The sequence below is a fragment of the Clupea harengus genome, chromosome 14, assembly GCF_900700415.2.
Source record: "Clupea harengus chromosome 14, Ch_v2.0.2, whole genome shotgun sequence".
In the NCBI taxonomy this organism is placed as follows: Eukaryota; Metazoa; Chordata; class Actinopteri; order Clupeiformes; family Clupeidae; genus Clupea; species Clupea harengus.
The window spans coordinates 21,070,311-21,091,469 of NC_045165.1; the positions used below are offsets into that span (position 1 = coordinate 21,070,311).

General features: G+C 43.5%; 1 protein-coding gene across 2 annotated transcripts in view; it reads right to left on the reverse strand.

Moving 5' to 3' along the window:
- LOC105895473 (AT-rich interactive domain-containing protein 1B-like) overlaps nt 1–5,646 on the reverse strand; it is a 150,125-nt gene extending 144,479 nt beyond the window's left edge. For both annotated transcript variants that reach the window (XM_031580837.2, XM_031580836.2), the window contains exon 1: nt 4,013–5,646. In XM_031580837.2, coding sequence (XP_031436697.1) covers nt 4,013–5,251 — 1,239 coding nt within the window. In that variant the 5' untranslated portion in view covers nt 5,252–5,646. The remainder of the gene's footprint in view (nt 1–4,012) is intronic.
- Nucleotides 5,647–21,159: the final 15,513 nt, after the last annotated feature.

Consider the following 21,159-nt stretch of genomic DNA (forward strand, 5'->3'; position numbering starts at 1 on the left):
TGGCTAATTTACATGTGTGAAGGTCACTGAGCCTCTCTGTGAGGTGAGGCCACAACCCTGGCGCACTGCCCAACACGCCGGACTGACTGGTGAAGAAAAGAAATACGATAGCCTGAGGCACTACCAGAGAGGAGGGAGCGCGTGTGTTTGTGTGTGTGTGTGTGTGTGAGTGTGTGTGTGTGAGAGAGGAGGGTGGTGGTTTACAACCAAATTGTGGTTTAGAAGAAATCACTAGGCATGTCATAAACACAACTTAGAGTATAACACGTTGTTTCCAAATCACAGATCTTTAAGGGATACTGAACACTCTGGCATATGAGAGGTGCAGAAAACCCGTTTTTGTCTCTGCCCGGTTCTGCAACACTAGACAGCCTTCCAAAAGAGAACGTGGGGCCTTTTCATTTCCACAGCTCCTCACCGCCTGCTCCCCCGAAACAGCACTCGCCGAGCCCCACTTCACACCCCTGCAGAGACCGACCAGAGAGAGAGTGCAGCTCTCCTGGCAGCCGACACAAGTGCTCACCATGTTTAACCCACCCAGCAGCTCACTGGTTTGCCGTCAACATCAGGGGCCCTGCCATTCAACCCCTGTGCCAGAAAATCTCAAACTGCCATTCTCAGCTTGAACCTTTCCTCTGCACAAGCAGAACAAACCGTGTTGCTTCTTCACACTCTCAAGGAACATGCTACACAAACACTCAGGAACCACAATACAGAGCCACGGCAGTTTGCACTACACCAAGGGAGAAGTAGGTAAGCAGTCACCAAAATGTCTGAACAGGAGTGTTTCTGCAACATTGAGTTTGAAGAACATCCACATTTGCAGTTTGCAGGCTAACAGTATGGCTCCTCTGACTACCTGAGGTGCCTTTATGGTTGTCATGCCTGGCAGCTCCTTCTGAGTTTGTGTTTAATGTCTTACTATTGAAATGTCTTCAAATCATTATGACATCCCCTTAATGATCCATGTGCTCTTTGAGATTGCCTGTGATACATTACATTTTGCTCTCATGCTGTTACATTGAAGGCTGACAATAAGTCATTAGCATTACACAATTTTTCAAATATTGTTACATCCTGAATTACACACAGTGCATACAGCCATGAGCCCACATTTAGATACATTTTCTTTTTATGCGCCTTGACTCCAATCAATTTCTTAGCATCACAGGATTGAACCAAAAAAGCTTCAATTATTTTATTAGTATGCTAATTATATGTGAGGCAGGAAACCTCACTGGTCAATTTCTGTATCATAATGTCTTTCTCTTTCTCTCTCTCTCTGTTTTTTTTTTTGTCATGGTGAATCAGAACTAATTGGCATTTTAACAAAGCCACGGGCAGTCCTGGGATAACCCATCTGCCAATTACGCTCCTGCACGTGGCGTTTCATCCTGGAAGATGAAAACACTGCCAGGCCCCTTATCAGGAGCAACAGAGCAAATTAAAATTTCACTCAGTTGTTCCTAATCAGCTCTGAGGCCGACATGTAAACAAACCAACACAAACAAAGCAAATGCGGCGGACAAGAGCAACGGAAGGGAGCTTCCTGGATTCCTGCATAATCAAGCTAAAGTCACTCTAATTTTCCATTACCGAAAATAATGATTTTTATATTTCATAATGTTATATTTTATTGTTGCTATTAGTAAAAATGTCATTACGTTATTACTACACATCCCTAAACATTCTTTCTCCATGTAACATGCATTCAATGTTTATATAGATGAAATGCAATTAAACACTAGGCTATCAGAACACAAAATAATAATAATAATAATAATAATAATAATGTTATATTTATTAAGTATGTAACACCACACATATGCACAGAAAAAAAAAAAACATTTCCCATAGTTCTGATTAAGCTCTGTGCAAAAATTAAAATAGTGAATGGGGTCATGGAGGAGTGGGGTCATGGGGTCATGGGGTCAGTCCTATATAGACATTCACTGAAACTCCTCCATTAGTTGTCCTTGGCTGCGTTGGTGCCTTGAGTAACTCCTCTAACGGCTGAATCAATTGAAATCCAGAACAATGCTATCCTGACAGTGGAGAACTTCAGCTGAAGCCCATCACTTCCCCTTAGCTGTTGCCGCATTAGATACAGATAGTGTGTGTGTGTGTGTGTGTGTGTGTGTGTGTGTGTGTGTGTGTGTGTGTGTGTGTGTGTGCGTGCGTGCGTGCGTGCGTGCGTGCGTGCGTGCGTGCGTGCGTGCGTGCGTGCGTGCGTGCGCGCGCGAGAGAGAGGGAGTGAGTAAGTGAGAGATAGAGAGAGAGAGAGAGTGCAAGGCCATGTTCCCTCATGTCTGATAACTGGTGACTGGTCAGGAACAAGTGGGGTAACTAGCTTGTAGTAGAGGAGGGTTGTTGATTCTGTCTCGAATAAAACCAGATGACAGAAGATTGGGGAGAAAAAGAAAACTGGCAACAGGTGATAGGCACAAGTTTTTTTTCCACATGGGCTTGGGCTATTAGTTAATTAATCCCAAACACAGAAAATGGCTGTCAAAATATTGGCTTTATGGCTTCACTTTGTGTTGGCCTTCTACAAGGGAGTTAAGTTGCTCTGTGTTTAGGAGCTAATAAATGTCTTTTCACTCAATATTGTTTTCAGATGATGGAAAATCTAGACTGCGCAAAACGCAATGTATTTATATAACAATTACAACGTTGTAAATACTAAGTAGCCTGATGCAAGTTGTTACATTATGTCGGTTGTTATGATAATCGGCTACAATGAAACTGAATAATTATGACCACAATGTTAACACCATTCAGATGTTTAGTTTGAATATTATACGAAACATAAAATATTATAGATTAAATGAGAATTTGATTTTTTAAGGTGCACAATAAACTTGAAACTCTTATGAAGGCTAACAAAATGTTGGCAACAATACGACACGAACAAGGACACAATATGATAACGGGGTAGTCTAGACAAAAATGTGTTTTGTTCGTGAAATATTGTTCAGGACTATACTTTGGTTAATAGCAAGTTATGTAGTACTTTATATTTAGTCTAAATGCCTAAAAGCGTAGGATAACTTCGGGGGGTAACTAATACAGGAGGAAGGCCTTCATCACACAGGCTATCTAATTTATTTAGTAGCGTAATATGCGAATGAAAGATATGTAAAGCATTTTGATACCGTTTCTCATGAAGGCCATCCTCAACATAAAAAGCAATGTCGTTTGGCTATAGTTCTTTAACCAGCCCTTTATTCTGCACACTATCACCTTCAACCACAGATCGAGCCTGTATGACTAGCAGCTGCGCGGTCACCGTGAGCGCGCGTTTTTCTTTATTTACAAGAGACCCCATGGATACGGAGAGCCAATCAGATGTCAGATTTGATGTCAACTCGTAGCCAGTTGTCCGAAGACTATTATAAGCAGTTTTGCCTCCGCAATTCAAACTGAGAAGGCATGCAAAAACAAAGTCACCTTTCAGAAAGGCGAAATTCAAAAGCTGTTATTTGCAGGCCACACATTTTGGCAACAAACTAATTAAATGGGGTTTGGGGCTTATTCAAGTACCTTCTAAAGTTTCATGGATCTATTATGTGCTGCCATGTATAATGTATTATTCAAACGGGCAGCCTCAAGTTCGACAGCGAGGTGCACGTGTTCTTAATCACATCGCAGTGAGATGTCTAGGATAGGCCTTTCACTCAAATAATTTTCATGGTAACAAAAACTGGAAGCGTAATTATAACTAACCTATATTACAGCGGCTCAATCTATGTTAATATTGTACACTGGCCAGTAGAATAATTATATGAGTCTTGCTAGACATGAAAAGGTGAATATTTTAAACTTGAGTTAATATGGTTACGAGGTACATGTGCGTAAAGTAGGGCTACAAGCAAGGGAAATGCTACGCGTACGAAAATACGCGAACGGCCTATTAAACACTTAATAATCAAAATATTCAGCATGGCAAATATAAGTCCGGTGTCAGTCAAACACAAGGACTTCACAGAGAAGCTTAAGAGCTGCTCTTTACCTGAGGTCTGTTGAGGCTTTGCCCGTTTCCAGGGCTCATTCCTGGATGATTTCGTTGGCCTCCCCATGCATGAGCCGAAGACCCATACTGCGAAGTTATTTCTTTGCTCATTCCCATGCCCGCTTGGGGTACAGCAGAATTACTGTAGTCTGGATAGCCACCCCCATATCCTCGCATCATGGGACTCGGGGACGTGAGAAGCTGGTTCAGTGTCGGCGTAGCCCCCGAAGGATGCTGGCTTTGTCCAGGAAATCTCTGAAAGCTCCCGATATTTCCTCCAGAAGAACTTGCAGATGCCAAACCTTTGCTTTGACCAGAGGAGTTGCTGCTTGGGCCCATCAACATGTTACTACCCTGACGCGAGCCGCCCATCACACCGTAACCGGCGCTACCGTAGCCCTGTCGATACCCCGGGTAGTGGTTGTACTGAGTGTTATGATAGCTTTCATGGGAGTTTTCCACATTATTGTTTGTAGAGGAGTGCATTATTCCTATACCATGGCTTTGTTGACCGCCATGTTGATCAAAGCAGGGCCCTGCTCTGGAATTGCCATAATAATTGTTAAACTCAGAAACGACACTTTTGCCACTGGTGGTCTGAGCGTGGTTGTTGCTATTCGTTGGTCCAAAGTTAGCGTGCTCATACCTACTGCCCATCTGGTCTGGTTTGCAAGGCTGATCCTCCCCACCTTTATTCAGCATTTGCTGATGCTCAACATGTCTCCCCATAACATTCTCTTTGCCTCCGTGCTGCTGATTGTCGTTATCTCCCTGTGTCATTATTTGGTTCTTGTTGATGTTGTTACTTTGTAACTGACGCTGATGATGTTGTGGAAACTGATTGAACTGTGTGTGCTGAGGCGCACGATTGAGAGATGGAGGGAGGTCTCCTGCAATGCCTTTCAGTTTATGATTTGCTATCAAACCCGTTTCCATATTCGGAGAGGTCGTCGAGTTGGACGAAGTAGAACCAGAAGTTGATATATTTCCACTTTCCTTCGGCTTGTCAGAATTACTGTTGGCTGGTGTACAAGTTCTGTTGGTCATGTTCAACTCAGTCGGAAGACGATGATCTACATTATTCAGAGTCGTAGTCCCGTCTCCGGCTCCGAGCATTGCTCCAGATCCTTGTGTCGTCCCTCCTGATTTTCCAGAGTTTAAATCTTGACTCAAACCTCCGGATACATTTTTATTTTTACTGTTAGATGCGGCCGGGGCTGATGCCACTTGCGCGGCCATGATCACTTCAACATCCCCCGGCAATAACCCAAAGTGCGCACGCAAAACAATAAAGGAGAGAAATAAGGGCAAACAGAGAGAAGAAAATGTCTTCAGCAGAACAAACGAAGCGCCGAAAGAGCCGTCTATGTTGTGTTATCAGAAGCAAAAAAGATCCACTGACAGCAACAGCGGCAGTCGCGTCAGTGCGGCTTCATGTTGAAAGTTTTAGTCCAGGTTTAAATGAAACTTTTTTTCATCCTTTCCCTCTCTAACCCGGATATGGGTGAATGCATGTCTCACGGAGCCCCTCTGGCCCAGCATGGCATGAGAGAGATTTCCAACTGCTGTTATCCACCTCTCTGGCGCGAAAGGAAAGGGGTAAAACACGGACTGGATCCACAAATGTGCTCAGAGGAAAATATGGTTTAAGTCACTACTGAAGACTATACAATTATTGGTTCACAGACCGTAATCTTACCATTACTGATAAGAAAAACATGCACATATGAGGTGTGTTTTTGCGGACTCGTCTGAAGACGTCTCGGCTAACTAGGACTACATGTGTGCGTTCGAAAATGTCATCCATTGACGTTTTCGACGTAAACATAATTTTCTTTGGCGTTTCTTGGTACTGTGTCTCTGATACAAATACGTCTTTCTGTAATATTAAAGAAATCACTTATACATATTCACAACTGATTGGTTTTGCATTTCTTGCAATTATTATTCTCCTATAGTCTGCTCCCTCCTGAGAGTAGGCTCGTGATCTGTGTCTGGTTTTCCTTTTCACCCACCGCTACGGCTCAATCCAGTTTCTGCAGCTCCGGGAGACATCATCATACGCAATCACAAGATCTGCGTGTTAATATGTAGGCCTAGCCATTCAAAGTACCCAAGTACTAACCGTCGGTGAGGAATACACAAAAAACAATCAACTATCCAAAACAATTAAAACATCTATTTGAAACGAGCAAATAGGATATATTGGTGAACCCGAAAACGGATTGTGTATGACTTGCTATATTTATTTGAAGCAGTGCTTTTTTTTTTTTTAACAATTATTGCCGTTTCAGGCATATTTCCCCGCTCAGCCTGTTCCCCGCCCCGCCTACACAATGCTGGCGGCTTTCAGATTTCTTTTAAAGACACAAGAGCAAAAGGGGGAAAACCCTTTCCTCGCAATGACATTGCTGCCTACAAGCTACACACCAATATCTCAACCGGAAAGCGTGTGCATTCAAAATGTGGAGGAAAAAAAAAATAACATTTCCACGTGGGCCTGTATTCACGCACGGTCATGGAGTTTTTGTATTGAGTGGAGAGCTCTAACCCACTGTGTCTTTAGTTCTGCAGTCACTCTCTCTACCTCTTGTTTTTAGGTTCAACAATGTGTTAGCCTTAAAGCTTTACCCTATAGAATTAAATGTTAGAATTACTGAAGGTCTGATAACCTCAAAGATACTGTCCAGAATGTGCTGCTTTTCGACCTGATGACAGACATTCCGAAAGGAGTGTATTTAAAAAAAATAAACGGTGATGAATTTTTTTTTAGGTCTAAATGTCGAAGGCTGAAGAAGTATTTCTCCAACAATATATGCTCTCCTTCCAACGTACGATAATAATGATGATGATGATAGACACAACAGGCAAAATGGCAAAACTGGCCAATAAAATGTATCTTGGATTTTGAATGCATAGGTTATTCAGTTTAACATCGCCAAATAATCGCCTAATGTTACTGACTCTATATGAAAACAACGACTCATTATATATTGAGCTTTGGTGATTGAATGCAGTGACATCTGAAGACCTGTAAAAGCCTACACTGAACATTTTACTGCCACTCGTGTTGGCCGTCAGTCAGAATACCAACATTTGAGAGAAAGGACCCCTAGTGGAAAGTTTTTGAAACTACACGCACCAAGACAGAATCCAGAATCCAGAATCCAGCTTTTCTGGTGTGAACATGCCTTCTAATTGTTTTCTTTTATTTATTATTATTAATAATCAACCTGAAAAATGTTCTAGACCAACACAGGCCACAAGACTAGCCCAGTGCTAACTTCATGTCTCTCAGTGTGTATAAGATTAGACTACATATTTTAAAAGACTTTAAGTGCTAACCCCTCTATATAAGTGAATGGTGTGTCGTATTGTACCTTTAAAGCTGTTACTTTACTTTGCACATTAAGCAAGCCCAGTGTTCTTGAATTAATCCACAGATGCACACTGCACTGTTTGAATAAGAGGAGTGGAGAGGAACAATGGCATGGTGAATTTGCATTTATGTTTAATTTATAACCACTAAGGCCCCTATGATGCAGTGTGATTAGAGCAATTTTGCAAAAATGGTGAACGCAGACAGGATCATGTTGCAGATCAGACAGCGCTACAAGAGGAGGGTATCTGTCAAAGAGACAGAGAAAGTGGCATCTCTCGGATGGAGTGTGTAAGACTAAAGACTATAAAATGAAAATGGTGAGAGACATGTCGCGGTGCATGTGAGTGCGTTGCAGAGAGACAGAGAGAGAGAGAGAGAGAAGGAGGAGGAGGAGGAGAGTGAATATGCAAGAGAATCACTGTCTTTGTGTGTTTATAAGAAAAGGAGGAAAAAAATGTAATTTTCAAGGTGGGGGTGGTGGAGGGGTGTGTGTGTGGAGGGTGTAACATTGCCACAGTGCTTGTCTGTCAAGAGACTGAGCCTCCTCTCCTCTTCGGGGGGGGAATCTGCTGGGATCTCCCCGGGCACAGGCAGCACAAGCATGGCCAAGCGCAGAAAGTGGGTCAGCCCAAAAAAGCTCTGAATGTAGCCCTTCTCCACCATGTGCATGCAAGTGACTCAATGCGGTGTGTGTGTGTGTGTGTGTGTGTGTGTGTGTGTGTGTGTGTGTGTGTGTGTGTTTGTGTGTGTGACACTGACAGAGAGATAATGCTGTTTTGTGTAACCACAAGAAAAAGGGTGCTGTTCAGCGATCGGGAGTACTATTTTTTATTTTTTTGTCTTATTACACACGAAAACAATAAAATGACTGCTGCAAGCCCCCCCCTTGCTGCGTGGAAACACATCCAATTGATCCGAAAACCTTTTAATTTCAGGCTTGGCTAAATAACAGCATTTGCATTGATCAGTCTGTAAGGACACACACAGAGGTAGCCAAGACCCTATGCATTTGAAGGGGCACTGCCTCCACAACAGGGGAGCTGAGACTCACCCCCTCAGGGAGAAAAAGCATGTAATGAAAACATAGAAACAGAATAGGTATTCTAATTCTGTGAATGGAAAACACACAGAATATGACCACAAAAAAGGGGGGAAATAAATAAATAAAACCAGAAGAGCCACAGTAGTGCTCAGTAAATGGGTTTTTGCTTGGAAAATGAATCTGAACAATTACAGTGGAAGGGTGAGCGCTGCTTGCTGCCAAGCCCATGTGTATTTTAAGGCCCACATAGCTGACATTTGAAAAAGCATGAGAAACAAAAGAAAGGAGGATGCTAAAGCAGGAGACAAAATCACATCAGCAAAAACAGACACAGCTAAGGACAAGACAGAGCCACTGGAAGACACGGCAAACACACACACACACACACACACACACACACACAGATACTCAGAGGAAAACAGATGAGAGGCAGAGGTAAAAAAAAAAGAGAAGGTTTTTTGGTGGGAAAACACTTACCTGATCCCAGCTGGTGATGGCAGTGCTCCGCGGAGGCTTCTTGACGCCTGTCACTGGCTCCCTCTTCCCTTCAGAGAGACCCTCCATTTGCCGCCTGTGTGAAGTGTCCCCTGAGATGCACAACTCAAAGACTGCATTTACAAGATCCACAGCGAACCCACTTTTTAACCGTCTGCACCGAATTTGACTAAATCCCTTTGATGTGAAAACTTAATGGTAAGAGCTTGCCAGCAGTCATTGCTAAAGCTAGCAGGGGAGCACTAAGCTCACAGCCTTACGCGGTTGAGCACCAAGTATATGCATCCTTATAGTTGTATCCTTTTTAACATAAAAAGAAACAAAAAAAAGACATCCTTTCTTGTACTTCACTTCCTTATTACAGTTATTACAGGTATTAGATTACGTATGTATAATGTACATTTATTAGTAAAGATCATTGCCCTCTTAATAGTCTATATTTTGAAGATGCATCTCCATTTACAGAAAAATAATTTATCATACAACAGAGAAATTACGAAAAGATTAACACTCATTTTCAGAACTCAGGCCTGCAATGATAGCTGCTCTGTGGGGGAATTAGTCACTCTACTTTATTACTGAGGACAACAAAAAGCAATACATGGAGCAATACGAATGCCTAAGCACCGTAATATAGCTTGTAATATTTCACTCTAGGATTTCTTTTACAAGACCTCCAGGGAATGGAGCTGGCTTGGCAGACATTTCTGTGCTGGGCCTTGCAGTGGTTGTATCAATCTCCCTGCACAGAGAGTGAAACATGTCTACAGTCAAAGCATAGCATAGCAATGACAAAGAAGTGTTACAGAGGGTCTAAAATGACTAAAAGTTAATCACAGAGTGATTATTTGTGTCCTATTGATTTCAAGTCTTTATTTCTTTCATGTGCTTCAGACTCTCTGCTTTGGTAGCCATGCATATTTGGATGTGAGTGAATTAAACTAATTAGGTTTTTGTTTTTGTTTTCGCTTCTTAGATCAAAGCGATATTTTACCAATTTATGTCAGTTGCAGTGAAAGGGAGGAATGAATGTAGGCATGTTAGCTGATAAGTCTGTCAGGTTGTGCTTCCTTAAGGGACTAAATCAAAACAAAAGAATAATGAATGATGAAAAATGTTGCTCTGTAAAGAAAAAAATGAGACAAAAACATCAAATTGGCACTTTAATTAACATCTGATTAATTATACAACCTGACCAGATAAGGTTTGTATTTCTGTAGTTGTTTTGGCATCTAGCTCAAAATAAACGATGACAAGATTATCGTTAAGAGTCTTAACAAAAGCTGAAGTTAGTATGTTCCAGAGTGGCTTGCAGTCCCCTGAGCTTTGAAATATTGTAATTGGTTGACGGAAAGCGATTAAGACTAAAACATACTTCCAGGTCTGGGCGAATTACGCCAAAAAATTCATTTTAATGAGAAATTCAGCAGCACATGAACGACTGGAAAAACAGCGTGGCTGTGTTGGTTACAAGAGCTCTGCCGCACCACTGCACCATGCCCACCTCATGTATGTTTTGTTGTGGCCACAAAGAAGAATGTAGTCTAGACTTTACAAGGTGTGTGGCATGTTAACGATGCAAAAATGAAAGACTGCTCTACCATCTGTGTCTCGTGCCTTTCCTGCTCTGCTCGTCTGGCAGTCATAGCATTGTGCTCCGCAATGGCGTCAGATCTGAAAATATCTCTCAATAAAAATCAAGTGTGCTCAACTTTATTCACCAAAGTGGCTTAATTCTGAGGCCTTTTGTGGATGTAATGGAGCGAATAAGACACAGATCCTGCAATTATGCCATGAGGCTGATCGGCTGATAATACTAAAAGCCAAGTGGATAATTTGATGCATTTGTGTTCAAAAAAGGAGGGGATACTTGTGTCATCACTTACTGCCCATTGTCCAATCATTCTACAAGCGCTACCACTTCAGTACAGAATTGCCAATGTGATGTCTTAGACACCAGTGGTTGCATACAAATCAATTTCTTGTCCCATCCCCCCCACCCTTCCTCCAAAATCAGAGATACCATGTGGATTAAACGCATTTGAATGCAACCCATCTCAGGTGTCCTGGGTGTTTGTGATATTACTGTTGACATGTTATAAGGTGAGACAGAGAGGTGGAGTGCCTCATTTAAGGGAAATGTAATGTGGGCCTATTGTGTGGTCATGTCATGAATGTCAAAGCCCTTATTAGTGTTCCATTGTAATCTCATCTTCTCAATGCCAGTCAGGAAGATCGCAAGGGAGATGTGGCAGCTAATTTGGCTTCTATTCTTGTACAAAATATAAATCACACTATAGGCCAATGTGATAGCTGCTGTGAGCCAAAATGGCCTTGTAAGGCTAACAGTGTCTGCTTTTGATCAGTCACCGCTGTCAACATCCCTGGTTATAATGTCAGGGTACATCTAATACATCATGTGAGGGATATGAAAGGCCACATTTAAAGTTTTTCACCTCCCCACAAAACCATTATATATTGTGATATGGAATTCATCTCTCAAAATGCTGTCTTATTCGTTGCAGTATATTTCACTATTTCATGCTGTATCCCTGAGATGAATGTTCTGCTCTACATTTGTTTTTGTGTGGGTCCAAACTGTTAGCAGGATGTCCAAACCATATGGATCAGTTTGAGTTCCCAGTCCACCCACCCCTGCCCACCTCTGCCAAGCAGCTGCTGCCCCACAAGCTCATTCTTTCCGGCCAGGATTACTCCAGTTCCCCTCCTCCCATGCCGCTCTTCCCACGGAAGCTCCGGCAGAGTCGAGCAGAGCCTTGGGTCCCGAGCAGGCGGGAAATCCTGCTGACCAGCTCTCGCGGACAGGCTCCCACGCTGACAGTAAATTCCCAGTCCCAGCTCGGGGGCCGCATGCAAACTCACAGCTCCTGTCGGCTCGTCGGTTGGAAAGACCCTCATGGCCAAGCCTCCACTCCCACGCCTCGAAGCTCAGTATCCTGCCCAACCAAAATAACTTGCATGCAAGCACACCAACATAACTCACCAGAGGAGGAGCATATACCACAGCGCTGGGATTATAAAGTAGCAACAAATACGTTTTGATGTGGTGTGATATTAAAAGGAGCATGACTGCCATATCTGTTACTATACTGTATAAGTGCTAATACATAATATTTAGTTTGATTGATGATTTCATTTGGGCTTTGTTCCATGGTGGAAAAACTGTGTCCAATTCCAGATAAGTTTCCCTTCTCTGCTAATCTATTAGTGGCTGAAATATGCTGGGGCGGGGGATAATCAGCCCAGTTCACTTTCCTTAATGAACAGGCAATCTTATAATTCAAACAATTAGATGAAGGTAATAGATCTATCTGAATAGTTTTCTCCTTCTCATTCTTGCTGCTTCTCTGCCCTGGAAATGAAAGGCTCATTTCCCCCACTTGTGTCACTATGCTTTTCTGTCAACATTCCCAATCAAAGACCTCTCCCTTGAGTGATCTGTCCAAACAATTTCAAAAACATCCCCAGAACATTACTTTGCAACTTAAAATGTCACACAGACAATCAGAAAAGTGAGGGGTTGAATATATTGAAATTGTGTGGTTTTCTATCTCCTGTGACAACAGTGAAAGGAGACATCCTCCGAAGAGACAATGACAGTATTCAAATTTTAAATATGTTTTGACATGGAAACAACAGTCACTCAATATTTCAGGAATGAGATTTTTTCTGTGAAGCAGTCCCTTGTTGAGCTCCGGCATGAATCAGAGGCTCAGTCTAATCACTTTGACATTTCCCTCAGCCTTCCCCTGAAATGTTCACAAAGATCCATGCTTGCTTCCACTTTTACACCATACTGTCCCAATTTAAAACCTGCTACAAAGATGAAATCAGAACCAGTTAAAATGTAACACTGTAACACAATTATGTTAAACTAATTTATATTCATATGATATTGTGTTATGTTACACTCACATAATGATGTTCGACCAATTTATGTTAATATGATATCATGTTATGTTCATATCATGTCCATTTCAGCTTGGGGACGGCAGGTAAGCTCCTGGAGGAGCTTAAGATGAACAATGCCAGCACAATAGAGAAAGTAGACTCTATAGTCTCCTGCTCTCAAATGGGCCATCCATCAACTATCTGAAACCAAGAAGAAACTGGGTTTAATTGGCTGACTTTTTTTTATGACAAAGGCTTTTGAATTGATAAATACTCTCCTACAATTAAGCTTGAATAGCCTAAGAAATAATAGGAGGAATTCTTTTTTTTTTTTTTGCAGGCTCTAATCCAAAGGATGAAATTCGTAATCTTCTAAAAATTGGACCAGACTTTTCGATGTAAGACCTCAATTATATAGTGCTACAAATTAGCATATTTAATGCATCAAATAATTTAATGAAGAATAAGGGAGTAACACGGAGAATAAAGGACAAGCAAGTAATAAGATTACCCCTGAGGAACAAGAGAAGACGCCATTATATTAAAAGAGAGAGAGAGAACAAGATTATAGGTCAATCTAGAGATCCACTATATGAAAAACTGAGATGACTTAAGTGTTACGTTCAGCAAAGAGCTTTAAATAGATACAATCACATCTTCAAGTGATATTGCAGCATCTGGTAGAGTGACATATAGGAAAGGCCCCTTGAACCTTCCCCAGGATCAATAGTTTTATTGTAAGTATGCCGACGCAGTGGTATATTTAGCAGAGATTTTGGATCCATTTGACTCAAATGGACAAAATGTCTCGCAACCTTTTAAGTCTATAAATGTGTGTTGATATTCATGCTCAATTCCATGAAAAGTCTTTATCTAAAACAAGATTGTGGTCTAAAATGTTGACATCAGGGCTGCTTTCATTTTCTGTATTTGCATCACCTTTGAATGTAAACACTCAAGTGGATAGGGTAAGCTTTTCCATTCCTGACCTTCGTGCGTTTATGACAATGTCAAATATTTCCCATTAGGGGGACCCCACATACGTGCATTTCAGGCGTACCTTAGTCATACACCCGAAAGGTCATGGGCTGCATAATGAACTGTAAAATGTCAATTCTATTACTTCCCATTTAAATATTGTATTTTCTGCCAGGAGGAGTGCGAGTGATATTTACCGCCTTCCCTTACAGACCTTAAGCAAAGATTGCTCTTAATTTAACGATAGGTGTGAAGCCAAGCAGAGCAGTGAGAATCACACTCCTCTGCACGGTGCTGCTGGAGACGGGAGCCAGCAGAGCTGGACTCGAATGGGCTTTTTGCCATCTAAGACTGGAAGGGTGGGGGGATGAGGAGGGTGTGTGTGTGTGTGTGTGTGTGTGTGTGTGTGTGTGTGTGTGTGTGGAGGGGATCAAGCAACAGAGAGGGAGAGAGGGCTACATGTCTTTAGCTCTTAGTCTTTAGTCTTCTAAACTTATTATTTTAAGGTTCAAAACCAGTGCTGCAGTGATAACAGGGAACATTGTTGCAAGAAAAAGAGTAAAATGGCCAGTTGCCAGTGGGAAAAAAACATCACATTTGCTCATGCAAAGAGGCTGTATCTGCTCTTCATCAAAAGGAATGTCTGGTAAAAAGTAAAACACACAGACATAAAGGCATGCACACACACCGAGCCGTGGCAACCACTGCACTCTTCATCCCATACAGCACCCCCCACACTACGGCATCATCTGGCTACTATGCAACCCTGTTTGTACTCATATACACACACATATGCACACCCTGCTGGTCACTTCATCCCCTATGACATTCTGACCCCAAAACCCCCCTACCCTCACCACCCCCCCTGATTCTTTCTTCATAAAACTGGAAACTGAATTGTTTCCTCACCACTGCAGTGATATCAGAAATGTCTCATAAGGTGAAGACCAGTTTCTTTGTCATTTGCATACCTCCAACACACACGTGCACACACACAGACACACAGACACACATACACACACACACACACACCCACCCACCCACCCACCCACCCACACACACACACACACACACACACACACACACACACACACACACACACACACACACACACACACACACACACACACACAGAGCCATGGCAATATGACAAAAGGGCATCCAAAGGAGAATGTTAATGATGATCCCCACTAAAACAATTTTCATTAATTTTCAGCCGCGTCGCCAGGGAGTAATATCTACATGCCCGAGGCAGGTTTAAATTGCACAGACTGCCTGCAAAGAGCACGCTGCCTCCCCAGTGTCCACCCGACCGCCAGAGCGTCAAGAAACACCCTGGAGAGGAGAGCCAGCCAAGCCTATTACCACAGAGCAATGACAAGTTGGTGTCAAGGCAAAGCACCAACTCCATTGTGGAGGGGACAGCGCCATTGTTTGTGGAAAAGGAATGGAGGTCAGTTTGGTTTGTGTTGAAAGTGCATCAAAATTCCAACCCTCACAACTGTCAACATGTACTGGCCACACCATTTTTCTTGTTATCTCCAACTATGAAATGGCACTAGACCCTGCACTACACAGACATGGGCGTACAGCATTTCATGGACAATGTCAAAAGAACAGCCAAAGGAATATCACCTTCCGATATTCTGATGCTCTGCCAATGGCTCTCTCGCACAGACACACAGCAACCTCCTTGTTCGTGTGAACATGGGTTCCTGGGTCGTCTCCTTTGCTGAGAAGAGCAGGAGCTGGGCCAGCACGTATCACTGATTAGCTTGGGGATCCTCTGAAGCTGTCCGTTCGTGACAACTCATCTTGTGCCCACCCTGGCTCCCCATCTGAGTCTCCAAGCCATGCAGAGAGTGCCCGCTCACTCTGGGCTCTTCTCCAGGGCATTGGCACACCTGGCATCCTGCTCAGAGATTGCCGGGTCTGCGGGAGGGGGCAGAGCTGTGCTCTTTGTGTCCTCTACTGGGTGAGAAAGAGGAGGAGGAGGGCACTTGCTACGCTAGGAATCATATTCCTTGTCACAAACATGGCCGCCAAAACTACCTCAAATACTGACTACTGTCACTAGGCCATGAGCATGAAAGAGGCCTTTATTTGTTGTAATTTTAACACCTCTCTTCTACCATCACCTATTCTAACTCTTTAAACATGCTGTGTTTATTTGCTAGTCCTGGCAAAATGTACCTATTTCACATTAAGCTATTCTCAGAGCTCATCTATCCTTTTGGGGGGGGGGGACATAGTGGTGGGTACATGCGGGGGGGGGGGGGGGCTGGTGAGGTTGCTGGGTGGTGATTAATAACGAGAGGTCACAGCTGGGTCCCGGCAGTGCGTGGAGAGGACGGCCGTCTTTTACGGCCGTCCGGGGAGCAGCCTACCCGTGGCTGCAGAGTGGGGAGTAATGGAGCCTGGCGCTGTGGAGGAGGGCCCAAGGACAGGAGCCGTGGCAACCACTGCACTCTTCATCCCATACAGCACCCCCCACACTACGGCATCATCTGGCTACTATGCAACCCTGTTTGTACTCATATACACACACATATGCACACCCTGCTGGTCACTTCATCCCCTATGACATTCTGACCCCAAAACCCCCCTACCCTCACCACCCCCCCCTGATTCTTTCTTCATAAAACTGGAAACTGAATTGTTTCCTCACCACTGCAGTGATATCAGAAATGTCTCATAAGGTGAAGACCAGTTTCTTTGTCATTTGCATACCTCCAACACACACGTGCACACACACAGACACACATACACACACACACACACCCACACACACACGTACACACACACACACAAACACACACACACACATATGCATGGCTTAAACTGTGAAACCACTCTCAGTGGGTCCTTTTTCCCCGTGAATGAGAGGGGAAGACTAGAGGATTAGCAGGGCCGGGTGCCTGGCGCTGGGAGCGTGGGTCTGAGAGTGGCGCTGCATGAGAGGATTACCCTGCAATGAATTTTGAGCACTGCCCCGCAGCGCAACCCCTCTCAGGATATGATTTGACTCCGTGTGTCGACATAGTGAACGCATCCATAAATACTTGTGTATGCGGTGTATGTGTGTGCGCGTGCGCGCGTGTGTGTGTTTGTTGGGCTTGCTAGCGAGCGAGCTCGGGTGAAGGTTTGAGTGAAATGCATTCAAGCAATTTCACAAATGACAGGAGGGGCCGTGACCTCCCAAATCGTTGGCGGAGCGAGGGAACACAGGAGGGAGAGAGAGAGAGAGATAAAGGGAGGCAGCGGGAGAGATGAGCACAGAGCTCTGGTGACCCGGCAGCGTCAGTAAGTTGGGCGCAGTCTGAACCGTGAATTATAGAGAGGGAAGAACATAAAACGCATTTACTGTTGTTGCTGCACCCCGGGTACATTTACAGAGCAGAGAGAGAGTAGCCTGGCACTGGCAAACCCAATGTCCTTGCTTGTGTTGCTCACAAATGATGGGCACTGATATGGATGTGCGGAAGGAATGCAAGGAACCCAAAGAACCCTTTTGTATTGTGCCGTGTCCATTCATTAACACCCTAACAAAGTGTACTGCTATTCACTAATTTGCAGACGCGAGTGCTAAACAGCCTTCGGCAAAACAAATGTTTTTGGGGTGACCACATAAAAGCAAAAACAAGATAACTGATATCATGCTTAATAATATTAGACACAAAGATAACTGTGGTGTGTACAAATAATGCAATTACATTGCTACTTCTGTTTTGGCAAAAAGATCACATGCTGCCACTGGAGGAATGTGAGACTGAGAAAGAGGGGATGGAAGAGAAAAAGAAAGAGAGAGAGAGGCAGTGAGAGGGAGAGGGTGGGGGGTGGGCAGGAGAGCAGCTTTCCCACCAGCAGAGCCCTGTCCTATTTGCCTCAGTGTGGCACCGCCTCACATCTGATTACATCCAACCCTGAGAGACAATAAAATCCGTCTGTCAAAGTTGTTTAACGCAAATGTGACACAGAGCCATTCGCTGTCCTTGCCACAGCTAACCCTGACCGTGTGTGCAATGCGACAAATGTCTGCTGATGGCTTTTGAAGTTATCCATCAAAAATGACCTCACAAACCAGGGGGAGAAGTGGGGGTGCGAGATATGGAAGAGCAAACTGACTGTGGATGGAATATGGGAGTGGTGGTTCACAAACCCTGAGTGAGACAAATGTTTCCATTCAGCAAGGTACGTAATCCATAGAAATAGCAGCATCAAAGTAAACAAACAACAAGTAATAAGGAGTAATATGATAATAAGTAACATAAGATTTGTATTGACATACAGTACATATGTATAGATGAATATAGTCATCTCAGTATCATCTTATGGAATACATACATCCAAATGTATTTACTCAGGCAGTGTACTCAGTCCTTGTTGTGTACCAATATGTAACACCAATGTGCACCAGTGCTTCTGCTTGTTTTCGAACAGCCAGAACCAAATGGGTCGTAAGTCTCGCTGACGTCGCGTCATCCGTCGTGGCCCCTGTGAGGCGGCACCGGCGTCCTCTGACAGGCTTGCCGAGTGAATTCCCCAGTCATGGTAGCGGGGCGTTGATGAATGGCTGCCGCTGCCTGGGAAAGGCGGCCAGAGCGGACTCAGCGAATCGATACGCACTGGAGGAGCCACCGCGCATTCTAAACACGGCCCATCTCTGGCCCGCGGGTGCCTGGCTGAGGTGCGCTCGCTCGGGGGGCAAGTGGGTGGAGGAGAGACGGGAGCAGGGAAGGGGGGTTGGGGGTGTGGGGGTGGAAACGCCTCTGTGTGGAGTGTGTCAGCAGGTTTGGGAGAAGGGGGCTCATGTCAGCAAACTCAAGGTCAGCACAGCAGAGAGCCCATCGAGTCAGGGAGCAGGGGTGGGGGGCTGAGCAAGTGGGGGGGGGGGGGGGGGAGTCATTCTGTGAACAAAGTAACTCCTGGTGCCATGATTTAAAGGTTTCAAAGCATGAAGGGTCACATTTGTTACCCCAAAAATAGCAAACAACCCAACACCGGCAACAACACACAGGACGGAGCTAATGTACATAATAATGGAGATATTGAATGAAGGGACTGGATTGTATCCTGTGGGCCACAGACTTCCATTAGGAGCCAGCGTGAGAGCTGAGCCAGGCTGATTGAAGCTGTGGAGGTGGAGGGGGGTGGAGAGGTGGTGGTGGGGGAGGGGGCAGTCAGCCTAAATCAATACAGCCCAACTGATTTGCCTCATTAGGCCGGTGATTTACGAGAGCCAGCGCTTCCACAGAGCATAAATAAAACATGAAAACTCCACAAATTATTAAGCCAAATGAGAGGACATCTATTTTCCTCCGTAACACTGCAGCTTCTTTTTAATATTCCCTTTTCTTTTCCCGTCCATTTGTTCGTCCGTTCTTGCTGAAAAGGGAATTGTTGGTGTATCCAATTTGGGGGAGCCAAACCGAAATGTAACTCAGCTTTGTTGTGAAATAATGAATTAATCAAAGGCGAGAGGGCGAGGGAGAAACAACCCCGGCTGCAAGCAGCGGTGGCTAATAGCTGAAAAGGAATCACAGTCCAATTGCTCTGTCTTATTCCACCACTAATGCCAAACAAGCCTTTCAAGAAGGCAGACAGCTCTAAGATTTGATTTGATGCTGTTCTGAGAGCCTCATTTCCCTCTTGATCTTGGGCATGAAAGAAATAAAAAAAAAAACTCCATCAGCCAAACCTGCTCTTAGTGCAGGATTGCATAATAAGCGTTGATGCTGAGAACAACGGTCAGTCTCTCTCCGCCTCAGCAAATTCAACAGGAATGTAGTGAATTTTTATTTTGTAGTGAATATTCAAATTTCAATCTTAGTACAGATTGTCACCATTTTCTAATTATCTCTACTAATCATTTCAGGTAATTGACTGATCGGTAGAAAAACACTTTTTTAATATAATGGGGTAGGATATTTACTGGAGGAAATCTTTTCATATGCCTTTTCATTATTCCATTTACTATTTTGTCAAGGGCAAATACAGGAAACATATTTTAGGGGGAAAATTTTTTACGAAAAGACCCTGGTTGTAAGCTAGATACAACTGAGGACTATATGGTGTTTCATTCTGTGCTTTGGTATGATAAAACCAGTTCCCATCAGATTCCACAAAGGAACATTAGTGCCTTGTGTAATGACATCCCAGAGGATTTGCCTTTTCCTTGGCTCCATTTTGTAAGCTTTAACATTCACAGCTCCACTGAAAAAATGGAGAAAACCGTTGTTTTGTTTTTAGTTTAACAGTCCATTTATTCCGACATGCTCAGAGTTGGTTGGCACTGGCCCAGAAGACAAGAGAGTGTGCAAGAAGTGATCCTGATTGTGCTTCTTCTAATTAAACCCTGTCTGACCTTAGTGTTGGGAAATTATTTGTTTTGCATTTTAATCATCAAAAAGCAGCAATTACATCCTATTTGGCCCAATTTGCAATTACAAGTTTTCTCTCAAAGACAGAAAGGCGAATAAAAGAAGCAAAAATTAAAGTCAGGAATGAAAGTACACATACCACACAACACACCATGCTGTTCACTGGACAACAAAAGAGCATTTGGGGGAGTTCTTGCTTAAGGATGGTCCTCGCTTGTGAGTCCCTTGTTTTAGGAAAATGGAACTAAACTAGTCACTAATATTCTGGAGAGGTGGATACTCTTTGATGATACCCCTACAACCTCATACCAGGAGCAGATATCGTAGAATTTTGGATCTAAGCGACTTCGTGTCGAACACTGTCTCTGAGTCACAGTAAAGCCACACTATGTCGTTTTTAAAGGTGTGGTCTGTAGGTAATCACTTTAAAGGTGTGGTCTGTGGGTAATAACTTTTAATCTGCAAGTACACTCACTGCTACACTGTTTTTCAGCTGATAGTCAAACAAAGTACTGATAGACTGGCAGAAAATACACACATTTTGGAACAACTACAACCAGTTCTCATAATACTGCAAACTATGGTGTGGTAGTATGGCAACAACTGACTGATACACTTTTGGGAAGTTAAGGAAGACTTGAACATCATATAATGAAAAGATGATGGCTTTAGATGGTGTGTTGGCTAACCAGTAGGAAGATACATGAGAACCTCTTGAGTTTCTGTAGGTTAATGCCTGTTTGCTTGGAACTTCATTGTCTTGTTAACAGCTGGAGCGAGATGAAATTTGAGTTGCAGATCACAGAGCCCATTTCCCAGGGACTTTTTATTTGCCATTTGTGAGACCCATCAATATCTAATAATAAAGTTTCAAACTTAGACCCAATGAGATAGTAAAGGATGTAGTAAAGTACATTTTAAATGCACACAATAATAAAAAGCTGACAAGAACACCACT